At 37.4% G+C, this 17,826-nt stretch overlaps 2 protein-coding genes across 2 annotated transcripts in view; both read right to left on the reverse strand.

Annotated features, from left to right (window-relative positions):
* The window catches only part of LOC124157671 (dystroglycan 1), a 28,215-nt gene extending 12,129 nt beyond the window's left edge, over nucleotides 1-16,086 (reverse strand). Inside the window, exons 1-7 of the mRNA XM_046532603.1 lie at nucleotides 15,895-16,086; nucleotides 14,858-15,190; nucleotides 11,747-11,983; nucleotides 10,365-10,625; nucleotides 8,445-9,077; nucleotides 6,978-7,205; nucleotides 960-1,201 (exon numbers count right to left, since the gene is read on the reverse strand). Of these exons, the coding sequence (XP_046388559.1) occupies nucleotides 960-1,201; nucleotides 6,978-7,205; nucleotides 8,445-9,077; nucleotides 10,365-10,625; nucleotides 11,747-11,983; nucleotides 14,858-15,190; nucleotides 15,895-15,987 (2,027 nt within the window). The 5' untranslated portion in view covers nucleotides 15,988-16,086. The remainder of the gene's footprint in view (nucleotides 1-959; nucleotides 1,202-6,977; nucleotides 7,206-8,444; nucleotides 9,078-10,364; nucleotides 10,626-11,746; nucleotides 11,984-14,857; nucleotides 15,191-15,894) is intronic.
* The window catches only part of LOC124158167, a 323,520-nt gene continuing 321,710 nt past the window's right edge, over nucleotides 16,017-17,826 (reverse strand). The window contains exon 7 of the mRNA XM_046533352.1: nucleotides 16,017-16,203. Coding sequence (XP_046389308.1) covers nucleotides 16,017-16,203 — 187 coding nt within the window. The remainder of the gene's footprint in view (nucleotides 16,204-17,826) is intronic.

Consider the following 17,826-nt stretch of genomic DNA (forward strand, 5'->3'; position numbering starts at 1 on the left):
TGTAGTGTAAAATAAATCTATAAGTGGAAATATTGCAATGTGTGATTTCAACAATATTACGAACTTCCACCACATCGTGCCTAACATTATACAAGTTGTTCTATATGTTTTGTTCTAGGTCTTCCTTTTCCGTAAAACGATGGAACAACCTTATAGGCCACATCTTGAGACATGATGGCCTGATGAAGACAATCGTTGAGGGACAAGTGGAAGGCAAGAACGGAAAAGGAAGATTTGGCGTTATGTAATGGAATTTTTTTAAATATGTTTATGATGAAAGAATATAAATTGTACTTTAGTCTATAGAAATTTTCATTTTAAATCACACAATGCGTTTCACCATTCTGTGGCACATGAATAAGCCAAAGTGAGGTAAAATGACTAGCACATACTTGTACACTGTCATTATTCTCACACACTTAAATCTGCATCCTCATCTCCCACTAAGCTGCACCATCAAGGGAACTGTCAACTATTAATACCTCAAGCTCAATTAATGAAGGAAATAAATGCATTTTAAGTAAGCATATGATTACGAAGTTAATCAAAACACTTAATGACATCAGTAGGTACTGAAATGCCCTCAGATGTAAGCATTCTTAGTTTTAGCATGCATTTCAATATAAAATGCAGTACACATACACAGGAACAAAGGGTGAAATGCTTAGTCGAGACTAGGCTAAATTATTCCCCCATTTGACCCCAAAGATAACACAAATTTTAAACACTACACAGCAGTACCCTTTAAAAATGACAGGAATATCAATGAAGGAAATTCAGAATTAGTTCTATGTATAAGATGGAAACTCATAAGAAGCTTACAATTCACCCTCGTTATAGTGGCTACCACAAGTATTATATGGAGAACATTATCATGGAATAGACACTAGATCAGCATCAAATCCTGTTGTACAATCCTCTATTAATCTTAGGAATTAGCACAACCATTATTGTCTCACCTAAGTGGGTTTCCAGCTGTAACAGGAATTTTGCGTAGTCGATGATGTATTGTTGGAGGGAAATTTTTGGGATCAATGATAATTTCTTCTTCAATAATTCCAGGTCTTGATGGAGACGTGGCTTTGAGTACCTCAAATGAGCTCTCAGAAGACACTGATTCCTCAGTCACTGACGATAAAGTACTTGAACTGACATCATCAAAAGAGTCCTTAGAAGTAGTTGGTAGGAGTGGCTCTGTTACCTTTAATGGCAGAAAAAATTAAATTGAACACAATTGCAAGAAAAAAGTTAACAGTTTTAAAGCAATTGATGACCTAATAGAGACTTTTCAAAAGGTAACTTATGATAATGGCCTTCAATTAAGTCATTTACTGACAATATTTTATACACTTATAAATTACAATTAATAAAAGGTATTGATTAATGTGACAGGTAGCTAACAAAGTATTAGAGGCTTTAATTTCTTATACACAGCTTTGAATGAAAAATTTAAGGGTAAAGAAAGAATGATTAAGATATGAGTAATTGAAAATAACATCCTAATCACAAAGTGTGATTAGTGGGCTTTAATTCATCATTATTCATGCTAATGCAACCATTATTTTTTAGCTTTTAGTACATTCAATCATAGGTAATTCTTCCAAAATTGGTAAATGGTTATGCTGAGATCAATAAGCTACAGGAGAATCATTATTTGATTTCAAGTTGACACAACCATTATTTCTATTAAATGCATCCTCAACGAGCAGGTAAGAAAATCATCATGTTGGGAGGTTTACCTTGGATTACCATCACTCAAACAGAATTTAACACCCTCAAGATGTGACCCTAATGAGGTAACAAATTCCTTTTCCAAAGCCAACTTGCATTGGTTTGAGATGAATTTCCAGCTGTGCTTCATAATTTTAGCAGGCATTTTTGGATAATGCATTTTTTTAGCTCAATGCATTCATAAAACTGAATCTGGGGCAGATCTTGCCCTGATGAGTAGGGAAACCTAGTTTCAATCTCACTCTCCATAGCCCTACTTAAGCTACTGGGCACTCCAAATCCCCCTAGTCCTCTCAATTAGTCATTAAACTTAGTTTGCACTACCCCTTTAAGGTTATATAAGATCAACTCCTAAACTGAATGAAAACATTAAAGCAACAGAGAAGATTCTATCCATTATACCACACAAAAGCATTATTCCAGCGGATGCAAATATGATTGATGGATTAATTTTTATGGACGCAGACCATTTGTTTGAGGTATTTTTATCATTTCATTTAGTAGACATTTATAATTACTCAACCCTAAATACCTTCAACATTCTGTTGTCCATGGCTTATTAACTATTTATACGATTATGATTCTAGAATAATGTTTTTCCCAACAAGGTTCCAAAAGATAGGGTCTTTTCTTAGAACCAGGAGCTATTCTTAGTTAGCCCAATCTCCAGTCTGAGAGTTCTTCTTCAGAACCTGATACATCTCAAATATGTGCAAATATTGTTTGAATTGTTATCAGAGCACATAATATAGGTGCCAAAAAAATGTAAAAAAATGTCTTTAAACAATGATATTTCCTTCTGCACCCCCACCATGGGAAGCCAGTGAATTTATTAGCCACAGCACTTTTCTTACCGTATATCTCCGAATATAGTCCCCCCCCGAATATAGTCCCCCCCCCCAATTTTGAGACCTCAGTTTTGGGAAAAATTTTAAAATGTAAAGGAAGGCAATTTTTCTGTGGTTAGCAAGTTAAGATTCTAGATTCGATAAAAACTATTATTTTCTGTGAAGATTAAGAACAAATCTGTTCACATATTTTCCATCACAACAAAATAACTATACCTAAAACATGTTGTGATCCATTGCATGTATCAGTAATTTATAGTTCCTTAACCAGATGTAATGAAGAAATGAGAAATTTTTTTAAGTATCCAAGGCTATTGTATTTTTTAAACCTTCACAAATTATTAATATTTTTGATTTCCAAATGACTACAGACAATGTCAATATATAAGCTTTAACTTAAAGCCCATAAACAGTATTGCATTTGGCCCTGAAACTTCCTTAGATCCAGTGTAACACACCCATCAAGTCATCACAAATCCAAGTGACCTGAAGAATTTAGGAAATCTAAATAAAATTGTGTTAAATAAATTATAAATATTATAAAAATATTGCTATCAAATGCCTGCTAAGCAAAACAATTAAACTACAGGACTTACAAATATCAAAGTAATAAAATTAAGAAATAAACTTTTTCCAGTAAACATTAAAACTGAAAAAAAATTATATCAATTTTCAATGCCTCGTCGCGAATCATTGCATAGGTTACACAAAGAGCTTCTGCTCTGCATTTGCGCACAAATTCGACGATATTTTCCTCTAATTCTTTGAATCTGCCGCATCGGAACCCCCGAAATGACTTCCGCGATGTATTAGCGCTTTGCAAGCGCTGTAAATACTATGATTTACGGCGTATTCTGCAACGGCTATTTTTAAATTGGCATCGAAACTCCGTCTTTGAAGGCCTCTAATCTGCGGCAGGATTGATCCTCATCTTTCTACTTGATCTATCACCTCACTGTTGAACGTAAAATTATTTTTAATAAAGAAAATATCGCGGAAATAATTGCGAAACGTTATGCGACGTAATTTATCGATCCTATTTACCCTAACGAATTGAAGATATTCCTCAATAAATTGATTACACTTTCGATGCTGAGTCGCTGTATTTCGATCAAATGCAGTAATGCCGGCGCTTCTGGTTTAAAGTCGTCGATTATTGCGCCTTTTCAGAAACAAATGCATCACCTATTGCGCATTCTTGTCCTGCGAAGGCGGTAAAAGCCAAGGTGCGTATAATAGGAGGTGGTCTCAGCTGAAAGTGGGGGAGGAAGCGCGTGACGTCACGAAGTTCCACATTGCCTTTCGCTTCCTCAGAGTTCCTAGGGTTCCTAGCATCATGGCTCAGCCGTGGAAGCAATTTGAGGCTACAATGTACTTTGACTTGAAATCTTTGGGTAACTGGAATATGAGGTTGAAGTAACTTCATAATAATTGAGAATATTTCTTTAGACAGGTAAGTATTGTTTTGTTAAAGATAAATTCACTGGCCTTCGGAGGATCCTTTATAACAATTCCTTTCTTTTACAGAAATAGTTATCACTTCATCCTAATTCGTATTATACCTATTTGAATGTGTCCGTGAGGAATATGTATATATGAATATGTATATCAGTAGTCCACAAAGATTGTTATCAATGTAGTACTTAAGGTCATTCTTCTGTCCGCCGGTAAGTTTGGCTTTTCCATTAATTCAATGCCATTCTGAAGTCCTGTTTTTAATTTTGTTTCTTTCCATAAATGTCAATTGTTTCGGCCTACCTAGAGAATTATTATGTTTTGTTAGTGATTGAAGGATATCCAGGTAACATTCCGTTATGGTTTTATTTGGAATCATTCTGTTTTTATATCTTCATGGTGAGAAGCATTAAGTTGTGGATGTGATTGGAAATGTCTATTGAATGTGAAATTCATCTACCTATTCTGCTGTTTGGTAAGTTGCCAGGTTTTATACCTCATTATTTTCAGTAGTCATAAAAGATACAATGGTCATGATTGAAAAATGTATTAGTTTTTTATGATTGTAGTTATTAAATTTAATTATAAATGCAGATATTTTGGTAAATATCGAAATCTTTTTGTCGAGGAAAAATGGTTGTTGTGTAATGGTTATATCATATTATTATGTTTTATAGTTTCATTTTTCTGTTATTATTGTATATTGCTAATACTGCAAATTGAAAGTGCTCAATCATTGTCTTCTTGTAGTACAAACCTTGAAAGATGAATTAGAAACTTGAGTGATAGCCTGTTTGATAGAGATCCAAAGGTTTTAGAATGTATGATGATTGATGATACTGACCATTTAATGTATATATCACTCTGATGATATTCATTGAAATTATTAAATTCTTTGTTTTTTTGGTCTAATCAAGCTCAGCAATTAATACACATTCTCAATTACAGGTTCAGCTATTCCAGCAACAATTAATGGAATATGCGTGGCGGCTTTCATCTCCTATGCATGGTTCTCTCACTAATTTGAAACTTTTTCAATAGAATTGTTCCATCATTTGTACTTAAGATTTATTTTTAAGTTGCTTACTTTGCATTGATTGTGTAAATAATATTAAGTATCTATTAACTAATATGATATCTTATAGTTTCAATGGCGTTCTTATATCATTCTGAAAATGTAACATTTGACATGTGTGTACATTATATAAGTTTGAAAAATGTGAATTGTTTTCCTTTTTAATACCTATGTCTGTGATTCCATTTGATGCAGCTGTTATCCATGCTGCAACTCTCATGAAAAGCATATATACTGCATGTTAGGTTGTGGTTTCCGTAGTTGTTCTTGTCTTATTTCGGGGAGTGATAATATTTCTGATTAGTCAGCCCTTAAAATTGACCAGATTCGTGCTCGATTCTGTTCATTTCACTACCTTAATGGAAGGTTACTTGGAAATTAAGTGCGGAATATCTTCGATCTTGTTTCTCAGTTTATATTTTACTTTCCTAAAGCTCAAATTATTCCATAGTAAGCATTGCTACTTTGTGGGCATGAAATTAATACTAGTACTTTCAGATATGATTTACCATGTTAATATATAAGTTCCATACCCGGAAAAACGTCCTGTAAAAGCATCAAAACTTGTCTAGGCACGCTTATAGTTTTCCCTTAATTACTTTTTTGTGGCGAATTAACTACTGCTGGTGCTGACTTAGCTCAGATTACGGTCTTCAATTAACAGAGGATATTTATTTTTAGCCAAAATAATAGTTGTGACACATATTCACATTACATGTAAATGTTTTATCTTGAAATAAATAGTATTCCATTTGCGATTTTGGAGTGGCAACGAATCTGCAGTCCTGGTTTTCAGTTTAAATTTTAAAGTTAAAAATACGTGTTTAACTATTTTTTGACGGTAGCTTATTCCTCTTATGAGTTTATAATTTCAAATAGCATGATACATTGCGATATTTTACGGATGAAACTATAGGATGTAGAATACGATAATTCTGGTTACTTTGATAGTCTTATGATGCGATTGAAAAGGAAACAGGGACATTCCGGAAGAGTATACAACGTAATCTGATGGCTAATAACGATGTTTTTGTTGTAACTCATAAGAATTTGACGCGGAAAGGCGATATCACGACCCGGTTCCTGCTTGTTATTCCCTGGCATACGTCTACGTTGGGAACTTCGTGACGTCACGCCCGCACGGAGTTTCAGCTGAGACCACCTCCTATTATACGCACCTTGGGTAAAAGCAGTGGTTGTAAACACGAACCTCACGGGCACATGGACGTATAGTAGCTACGGACGCAATGAAATGCTAAATCGTCACGAAAGGTTCACTTTATCTGTTTATTTTTCGCAATTATTTAAATCGTGTAGTTATTAAATGAGCGACGGGTGCATATACTATTGATTCAATTCTAGTGTTCGATTAATGTAATGATAGTGTGTGTTTAGTTTTCATTTTAATTATTTACTGTTTTGCGTCATTAAGTGATCAGTGTCGATTGAATTATTCTAACAATACTTTTCCAAGAAAAATTAGAGGCTACCCGATGGATTCCGTGAAAACGCATATTCGATATGCTATTTGAATCGGAATAATCGTATCTGTACAACATTTGTGGTAAAAATTGTCTTAATTTCCGGTACAACGTGGCAGTATTTACTAATATCTCCGATTATAATCCTCATAAATATACTCAAATAGAAAGACTACGAGAACATTAGCCATTATGCCGTTATTTATTACTTTATGGTCACCTTTAGTATGCTAAACTGGATTACACTCGATTATAGTCCCCCCCCCCTTACTTTTCCGCGGCCGTTTTTGGAAAAAAAGGGGGGACTATATTCGGAGATATACGGTATTTGGGAACTAGGCTAATTTCCTTGATAACCTCCCCACTATGTAAAAGCTGAAAGCTTACCACAGGAGTCAAGTCACTGCTTTCTGCAGTTGCGGAGGCCGTGGTGGGCCACAGTGTAGGGCTGGGGGAGATAGACGGGGAAGACATAGATGCTGCAAAGTGCGACGAAGCAACCATGAGGGATAGCGATGGAGTAGCGTCAATCCCTCCAAGCTCATCAAAGTGACTGGCCTCCAAACTGTTGCCATCTTCGTCAAGTCCAAGGAACCGAGTTGGTTTAACTGGCACCTATGAGGAAACAGTGAAACTGATAAATTCTAAGCTATGCAAATGATTTTTTTTGCATTCAGGTGCTTCAAGGCATAACATAAATGGATCATGTAGGTTCAAACTTATGACCGATTTGTTTACCGAAACAATAGAAACTCAACCACTAAATGTAAGTTCCAAGGAGAACTAATATGGTAATAACAGAGATATATTCATTCATTGCAATGTTAAATATAGATCACATTTGACAACCATACTAAAAATAGACTACTAGCGGAATATCAAGTTTTGACTAAACTTAAAGAGAAACAAGAGAAGTATCTACTTATGTTGAGATGGCACAATCAAAGCTATGGAAATTCATGGTAAGGGTATAATTAATTCCTCATTGAATTACATACAAAGACATGAAAGCTTTGAAGTAGTTCTTAGAAACTATTTTAGGAAAAATGCAATTAAGATATGCTTTTCTACTTCCTTTTCATTGCTCAGCATAAAACTGGTCAAGTTAACTTGCTTTATAAATATGTACATACATACAGCAAATATCAGTCCCAAATGATTTACATAAAATTGGAGGCTAGATGATTGAGATTACACATGAGATATCAAGGATGACCTTTTCATTAGTCAAGTAAAATTTTCTTGGGTTTCCAAGCAGCTGAGATGCACCATAAGCTTAAGCTATAAAGGTTTCTCATGTTGGCTACTCCAAATGAAACATCTTGTCAAGTAAAAAACCTATGAAAACATAATCCAGGAACAATACCGAGAAAGCACCATGACTTCTTCAAGGATGGAATGTATACAAAAATGTAAAAGAGTAAAGGGATAGGATAGATGATGACAGCCAATACTACCAGCATCATTCCATTTACCCTGGAAGAGGGAAAAGTAAAAATATTGAGAAAAAATCCATTATTTCAGTGAAAGTAACAGACTGAAAATACTAATAGATTCAATCAACCTTACGATAGAGAATGATACAGACTGCTAAAATGACTACCAAAAAATCATGAAACGTTAGCCACAAGAAGCATGCTACAAAATTACAAGAAAGATAATATACAATTCTGTAGGGTTACCATAAGTCCTCTTTTTCAGACAAATGTCTGGGGGGCTTTTAAGAAATATTACATCATATCCACTTTTTTAGCTCATGAAAAATTCTCACTTCTAGAATTATTGCTTGGGAATAAGACATATGCATATTTTACTCATAAGATGACACTTTATAAAGACATTTCTTCAACCTACCAAAACTGGTGTCGGCAAAATGGTTCCATAGACTGGCACTGGACTGGTCACCAAAACGTTCCTGCCAGAAGCCACTGAAGCATATAGGCCATAATCATCGTCCTCGTCTTCTTCCTCCTCCCCCTCCCCGTGGTGGTGCCTGTGGGGATGGCTGCTGTCTCCCATGCTGCCGATTGTTGCCGCAGTTGGCTCTGCAAACACGGGTGATGCCATTGTTGGGATGATCCTCGTCTCGGGCACACGCTCGGCTGTTTTCTCCTCAAACCCGTAATCACCATCCCAGGGCTCGGACCACATCTTGGGCAGTTCTTCCTCTCCATCCTCATCCTCCTCGTCATCTCCGTTCTCAAAGTCTCCCGAGCCCCACTCCCGGCGAACCCTGTGACTGGGAGACCTCGTCACGCGGCCTCCTTCACGGCCCATGGCTCCGTGGGGACGGCCATCAGCTCCCACTCTCCTCACACGCCAACCAATCACGGGGAGGCCAAGGGTATCACTCAGGGTACCATCTCGAGCATGTCGTCTCAGCTCTGCCACAGATTCACCGCTAACTTCCCGCCAGTCGCCTTTGCTCTTGCCTGTGCCCTTGGCATCCTTGTCTTTCCACTGCCAGATGTGACCGTTGCAGCCAATCTTCAAGAAAACAAGAATCATAGAGTTACTACAATGGCAACTAACTGATACATATATGTAATACTAAACATATATTCCCTTTCTACTTTAAATGCTATTAGAATTCTTCAGGCAATATTTAATTTGGAAAGCAACTTAATAAATTTTCAATTAGCTTGACCAAAAAAAAGGTGACATTGAAGTTCTCTCACAGAAATACATGCATACTCAAGGATGAAAGATACTTTTTTTGGAAGAAATGATGACATGGTGTATAAAACATTTCACACTGACGCATATATCTTATCAGATGGGAAGCATTGATGTTATGCACTTATAAATAATACATATATGGGGTTGTAACACTTTATAATATTTATTACTCTTAACTTAAAACTAGAAATGGTACATCTAATGAAAGAGAAACTCAAACAGTTTTACATAAAACCTACAAGTGTTCAATGTGAGCACCATTCGTAAGTTTAGGGTCATAAATATTTAAAAAATATATAAGCCCCGTCATTAAATTTGAAACACCCAGTATTATTGTAAAAAAATAATAATTAAAAGCTTTCTTTAAAATAACCTCCTAGGAGGACAAAATATTTGGGTTAAGATCTATGGTGAGGATTATCAAGAAAATAAAGTAGATTCAATCTATGATATGATAACACTTGTGATTCTGTAATAAACATCCTGTTAATGAAACATGAAAATACACAACAAAAAGACTGCACAAGTTCCATTAATTCAGGTGATGTTATATTAATGTAAATAACATACATCAAAGAGTTAAAATAATCTCTCGTTGGAAAAGTGTAAAAATAAGTTCATCAATGATGTTAAAAATATTTTCCCAAATTAAAAATAACTCACATACGGGTGTATGCCGTGTGTCGTAAAGGAGATAGCCCCGACGTTTCGCGACTGACTGCTGGTCACTTTTTCAAGGGAATAATGTTGGCATTGGTTTTTTGCTGCCTTTTTATATTTCAGGTGGGAGGGGTGGGCGGAGGGTATACCTGAAATATAAACAGGCAGCAAAAAACCAATCCCAACATTATTCCCTTGAAAAAGTGACCAGCAGTCGGTCGCGAAACGTCGGGGCTATCTCCTTTATGACACACGGCATACACCCGTATGTGAGTTATTTTTAATCATCATGAGCCGCGAAAGCTTCAATCAAGATATTTTCCTAAAAATATTCAGGAATTGAAAAAATTATTAATTTGAAAAAAATCTTCTAATGTTAAGAAATATTAGAAGGCTAAGACTAAATGGATACCATGAAGGCATCCTTGAACTTACCTGCCACTCCAGAACAGAGCCACGTTTTGAATTTCTTCCCATAGGAGATGATGCATCACCTGGACCCGCTGCTAGCACTGAGCCATCGCTGGGGTCAGGCTTGTCTTCTCTGGTCTGCGATCTGAGCAAGAGTGATCCTGGTGTAACACTCAAGAAGGTGCTTGCTGCTGCACCAACAACCCTAGCACGACTTTGAGCTCCCAAATGGTTGAAATCAGCATCCAGGACAACAGATACTAGTAATGGACTTACACACACACCCTGAAATATATCATAAAAGATTTCGGTTAAAATCAAATAACACATAATAAATGACAAAAGCAAAAAATATGTATTAAAAAAATTAATTTCTGGGGCTATTTGTGGCATACTGAATCTCAATTAGACCACAGACCTGAGCCATCTTGTCTGGTTTTTGATAGATTACAGCCAAATTGAACAGAAATAGATGCTTTTAGGAATTGATATTTCAGAGTTAAGTACAGTGGAACCTCGTTAAAGCGAGTACGGGCTATAGCGACACCCCCGCTATTACGAGAGATAGCCGATGCACCGTCAATTGACCCTATAATAAGCGTGTTAAAAAATTCGTTTTTACGAGACCCTTTCGGCGTCGGCTCTCGCCATAGCGAGGGTTTCACCGCCGGAAGACTTTCATCAAGACTCCTTAACCTCTGTAACTGCTAGCGATCTGTTAGAAATGAAGTTAATGGAGTGCTCAGTCTCAAATTTATGTGGTAAACTGTCGTTTGATAAATATAATGATTGACGAAACAATGCTTTGCATGATTTTTATTCAGTGCGGCGCTCATAAATTGTTTGAATAGTTAGTCGTTATTCAAGTAAGGAAATTTAGTGATGCAAAAAAACATCGCCTTTCGTCTGGATTTATGCTTACGTTTATCGGATAGATGTTTATCTGTCGCCGCACCACTCCTGTTCCTGTATATCTGTTCGCAACAGGTATATTGGCTATTATTGGCTCCACCTCCGGTAAAGCGACAATTCGCTATAGCGAGTGTTTATTAGTGCACCGTGGGGTGTCGTTATATCGAGGTTGCACTGTATAGCTGATATGACTACAATCAAATCCACTACAGGAGGGAAAATGTAAAACACTTTTTCTTTAATAATTACCAATTTTAACTGAAATATTTTACTTCCTCCAGTATCTTTGGAGATCAAAATAAACAAGAGTAATTATATTTATTGAAAGATAACAAAATAATGTCTAAACGAAATATGCACTGAAATAAACAATGTTTGAAGTTTGAATGAGCAGTACTGCTGACATTAGTTTTATTAAAACAACTGCTGACAAACTAAAACAACTGTTTAGTTTTATTAAAACAATGTACACAAAAGAAATCAAAGTTTCCTACCTTTCCACTTGCAGATGATGGCCACGGGGGTGATGGCAGTACTTCGATGACAAACACATCCTTGGCCATCTCAGGGAGTTCAAATTCATCCATATCTTTCCTTGAAGGAGCCACTGCTTTAATTGTAACATAGAGTTCCCCAACATCACCTGGTCCAGGGACACCTTCCAATCGACCATGTTTAGGATCCAGAAGAGATACCCACTGAGGCAATGGTGAATTCCCTGGGCCATATGCCTAAAAAACAGCAAAGTGATGTACATGAAATGATTGAAGCTACAGAAATTATTTAGATCATATTTAGGGGTCACAAATTCATATTTTGTTTACCATTCACAAATAAAATAGACACACTGAGGGTAGTTTTTTCAACCTTAACTATGACAACTATTTTCTTTAACCCTCTCCCTATTGAAGTTTAAATGCCTCATTCTCCGCTCCGTCATAACCCGGCCGAAACCGGCCGCCGCCATTTAAGTCGCTCCTTCATAAACCGGCCGAATCCGCCCGGCCTGCCCTGCTCTGTTTGGGGCAGCCTTTTCAGCTTCATAGGCATCTGTTTTATCTTGAGAGTGTTTATCTTTGCTAGCACAAGCATCCTTCCTATCTCTCGTTTCATTAAGAAGAAGCAGAACGTCGTCACCATGAGCTAAAATCCCGAGACAATAAGGTGCTTTGTTCCAGCGTGGCACATTAACTGAGAAGTAGTTAGAGAAGATTTTTAAGCTATTAAGATGGGATTTTTACGAGGGCCAATTTTAAAATGGTGTGATACGAAAACCCTTGGCCTGCCCTGAGTTAATTAGAGTGAATGTCACATCTGATGGCGATATTTCTTTCTGTGTGGTCTCACACAAGCTCACGCTTTTCCTATCTCACAAGGCAAGGAGGCGAAGCTCAGCTCAAATGAAAAGAAAATTAATTCCCCTCAGTTCTGTTTGTGGGTGGTCACACGCACTCTCACACTTTTCCTATCTCATATGGCAAGGAGGCGAAGCTCAGCTCAAATGAAAAGAAACCTAATGCTCCTCAGTCCTGACCATGGCTTCTTTAAGTGAGGATGCTATTGCAGAAGAAGTGAACAGAAGTGAATTTTCGAGTGATTCAGATAGTTCTAGTTGTTTGAATGGAGAAGAAGGATACAGTGATAGTGACAAATCAAGTGAAGTAGAACTAAAGGATGACGTTACCCCAAGTGCGAGTGATTTAAAAGGTGATATTCAGGAGCATAACTCTTGGAGGGACACCCTGATTTTTAAAGAACCGTCGGAGTTCAAAGAAGAGAGAGAGGGCCTATTCATAATTTGGCGATAGGTGATAATGAATTTTTCTTTCTGAAATATATGCTAGGGGGCAAAGATTTCTTTTACAACATTGTCAATAACACAAACAAATATGCAGAACATCTTCAACATTCCTCAGGAAACGCTGACAAACACTGGGTAGATGTTACGTGCGATGAGATGGTGGCATACATTGGAGTGCTTGTATACATGGTAATATTCGATTTGCCTGAAAGCAGAGATTACTGGCATAGCCAAGATATTGACATCTCAATTGTTCGTGGCTGTATGACCTTTGGAAGATACTCAAAATTTTCAAAATATTTCCATATTAGTGATATAACTCAGGAAAAAACAGGGAGAGGAGGGTTTTGATGTATTGCATAAAATTAGGCCGGTTCTTGATGTAATGGAAACTTTTCATCAAAAGTATAAACCAGGTAGGGAATTAAGTGTTGACGCAGCGATGGTTTCTTTTAAAGGACGTCATTACATAAAACAATACATCCAAGGAAAGCCAACGAAGTGGGGATTTAAAGTTTGGGTTTTAGCAAGCTCCCATGGCTACGTTCTGCAGGGAAATGTGTACCTAGGAAAAAAGATATAAGAAATCCAAAAAATGTTTCTTGGGACGCAAGTTGTAATGAATTTAATGAAAAACTATTTAGGGAAAAATCATCACGTTTACTTTGATAGCTTTTTTTCAAGTGTGACGCTCATGACATTACTACTTACGATTAGCACATACGCATGTGCTACTAAAAGATCATCTTGTAAAGAAGGCCTGAGGAATTAAAATGTCCAAAAAAACTTAGCCTCCAAAGAGGAGAGAGGAGAAATTTCCACTTAGCACTTTACAGGCAGATGATAGGGAAATTCTCCTCCCGTAAAGTAGTAGGACGTAAAAGAATCCTTCTGATGGGCACATTTTCACTGAGACAGCAACACTCTCTTGCAAAGTTCGTGGGGAGAAAAAAAGTGTGTGCTTATTGCAGCTCCAAGAAAAGAATAACTCCTACTGGTCGGAGCATAGAAACGTCATGGAAATGCATAGGATGCGATTTACCTCTTTGCAAATTAGGATGTTATCATCAATATCACCAAGGAAATGGAGTTGAAGGAGGGAATTAAATTCAATATAAGGTAAGGCAAACTTCTTTCAATAAGTCAATATATTCTTAAAACTTATACAAATTTTAAAATAAAATACTTAAATATCTTTCAAGTTATTGTAAGTTAATTGAAGTAACCTGCGTCAGTTCCTCATCGCGGAGAAAAATAGGTCTACCAGTGGGGCAAATGGGTATTTAAACTTCGTGCATGACGGGGAAATGTTTACGGCCGGTTTCGGGCGGTTTAGGAAGGAGAGGGTTAAAAAAACCACTCAGCACTGAGCAATTTTCTTTGAATCCATGTAAATTTCTACAAAATTTGGAAATTGGGCGAAAATTACAAAATTTACCTATATTTTATTTCACTCTACCCAAATTTCATTATTGAAATAAATACTTCCAATTTTCCATGATTATAAAATTTATTACGACCTAGATTTCAATTTTACTATGTCATCTTCAAGGCGATGGAGTACAATTGAAACCTAAGTTGTAATAAATTTAATAATCATAGAAAATTCCAAGTATTTATTTCAGTATGGAAAAATTCTACTTCATCGAGCTTGAATCTTTGGATTTTATTCCAATTTGATTATTTTTGTTTTCTTAAATTCTCTTCACTTGAGTACAATTTAATTCAACATTCTAAGCTCCAGCAAGGGTAGCTCATTAGTAGAAGCTAATGGGGAGTAGATTTACCCCGTAGAGTAACATACCTCATAACGCTCCACGTGACCCGTAAACGCATCTTTTGGCACATCCAGACGGAAAGGCCTTCCAACTACCGCAGACACATCAGGAACTCCCCACAGCCTCTTCACTGTGACCCTCTTGGCATCCCTGTCAACCTCAACAGGAGGAGAGGCTACACCAGCAGCATCTGGAGCTCCACTATCTGGAGCAAACCCAAAGTCCCAGTCTGAGGAAGATGAAGACGTCCCAGTGTCCTCATGGGAGGACGTGGTGGGCACAACTGGTGGCGATTGGTTAGAGTGCACTCCGGCAGTGGTGCTGGCAATAGCAAGCAGGAGGGCAACTGTTCCGCCAACCTGAAAAAGGGTTACCACACGCTTTCAATAAAATGTTGCTGGCGGGCCTCAGGGGTTGATGGGATTAGCAACCTAACTGCAAATTAGCAGGGTTGTGGGTTCCAGTCTTGCCTGAGGCTTTCTTAGCTAACAGCATGGGTGTTTGCATTAAGCGTCACATGTCTGAGTTCTTGAGAATGTGAAACACAAGCTGAAGGTTTTTTTTTTTTTGGATATCAGGGGTACGCAAGTAGGATTTCCAAGGGAGCAAAAGAATATGAAAAAAATACGTAGGAAAACATACATGAATCGAGGAGATTAACAATATTGTTGGACCTGGAGAACTAGAAGTGTAAAATTCAAATTACACGCAAAGTCATATCGACTTTTCACAACCTCAAAACGCACACACATGCAATGAAATCATCCAGAAGTACATAAAAAATATCGATAAAATTTCTATTATTTTCTGAAATTGTAAAATAACAAATTGGCGGTAAAATCAAGACAAATTTTGAGGGAATTGAAGGTTTTTTTAAATATTACCACTGTAAATGTTATAAAATATTTAATAATAATCATTATTAAGACATTTACTCATTTAAAATGATATCTTAATAGGGATGCTTTATAAAATTTGCTTAAAATTCCTCCCAGATACAGGAAAAAAACAAGCAAATTGTAGGGCATGTCTTTCATTTTCTGTTAGTCAGCTAATTCCTTACCTGGAACCACCACCATGTGGGGGACGCGGTACGAGGACGTCGGCGCGGAACACTCTCGTCCGCGGTCGGTGACTGCCTTGCTGCCGCGGCCATGTTTTTCTTCTCCGCCCAACTTCCCTCACTCACAACTCGGGGGAGACGGCAAAGCGAGAGGGTGGTGATGGGATGGATGACCCCGGGTCGCTGGCAGGGGCGGGGATGGACGGCCCCCCCTCAGGCGGCGGCGGCGCGCAGCGGACGGAGGAGGTAATAGGGCAGGACACGTCACCGCTCCATTTTTCTAGGCGTCGTCGAGTCGGGGGATCAAATCTGCAAAGGAGAAGAAGACAATGTTATGAAAAGAATGCACGGACAATTGGGTCGTTCACTCTTGACCCGAAATTGCAATTTCATTCATGACAGTACGGCAGAAGGTCAACAATACAGGGTCCAAGTCCAACTGTGTACCGCTGCCGTTGTAAAAGTCACAGTTCTCAGCTTGAAAGCTGTCTCCTGGGAACAATACGATACCTCCACTGCACAAACGCTCAACAATCGTCCACCGAATCAAATCCGCTCATCTAGTACAACTAGGCCTACTAGATGAACGGATTTGATTCGGTGGGCGATTTTTGAACGTTTTTTCAGTGGAGGTATCGAATACAGGGTGTTTCAGGAGTAATCTGCAATACTTCAGGAGACGGTAGGGAAGACAATTTTAAGAATTTTTTGTCAATAAGCATGGGGTCGCAACTCCTGAGTTGCTATGGCAACGTAAACATTTTTTGGATGCACTTTGCAGTTACTATGAAAACGATTTTTCTCGATTATCCAGCCTTTCCGACATTTTATTTAACACTCTGGATTTTAAGAACATCAAATAAATAGGGTTGGACAAAAATGTGCAATTATAACTGTCTGAAACAATTTTCTCAAAAAGGGTGAGATTGAGCAATTGTATTGTTGGTACTCGCTCAAATCACTCGTTTCATTAAGTTCAAAGATAAATTGTACCCAACCATCTCCTGAAGTATAGCAGATTCCTCCTGGAACGCCGTGAATTAACTTATATTTTCCGAAATAATGATACAATGCTGTCAATTTTTAGCATGTATCTATTACACTGGTTTGTTATTTTTTGATAAGTGTAGCTCCTTTGTATCATTTTTCACGGTTACAAGTGCACTTCAAATTGGCAACATAAAAAATCATTTAAATACATGTAATAATTTTAATTGACAAAAAAATTAATCGACATTCAGCCACTCATTAATTAATTAAAAAGAAATTTCGTGGAGGTTTCAAAATTTCAGAATTCAATGCCATCACCGGATCTCGCTGGCAAACGAGAATGGAAAAATGCCACTGTGCATCCATGGTCATCGGACTGCAGCGGAGAACGATTTTCGTTACGTCTCCACGTCACATTCATTGAAGTCGTTGAGAACTTCGACGTTACGTCGTCACCCACTAGATAAATTGAAACGCAACAATCAAGCACAAAAATGCGAGTGATTTCATTTTTTAAACTCAATCAATTCGAGTCGGAATCGGAAAAATCAAAATTTCGCGTATTCACCCGAAAAACAAGAAATTAACATCGAGAATAACTTAAAATTCACATTAATAAGAAGAGTTCTTGCTTTTAGGGTCTTCATTCGAATAAGTTCCACTTAAAATGTAAACAATTTTTTGACAAGCGATGCCTAAAGCATGATACGACCCTGAGGGATGCCAAGTTTTGGTATGATGAAGAGAATTTCTACGCGCTCTTTCCCACAAACTTCATGAAACTGGAGGGAAATCGCTCAACTTTGGAAGAGATTTTTTTAGCGGTGAAGTTCCCTAGCCCTGAGGGATATTGTTCTCTAGAAAATGTTTCATAAAAGGAAAAGCGAATTTTGGTGTATTCACCCCAAAAACGAGAAATTAATATGAAGAATAACTTAATAA

The sequence above is a fragment of the Ischnura elegans genome, chromosome 4, assembly GCF_921293095.1.
Source record: "Ischnura elegans chromosome 4, ioIscEleg1.1, whole genome shotgun sequence".
Lineage (NCBI taxonomy): Eukaryota > Metazoa > Arthropoda > Insecta > Odonata > Coenagrionidae > Ischnura > Ischnura elegans.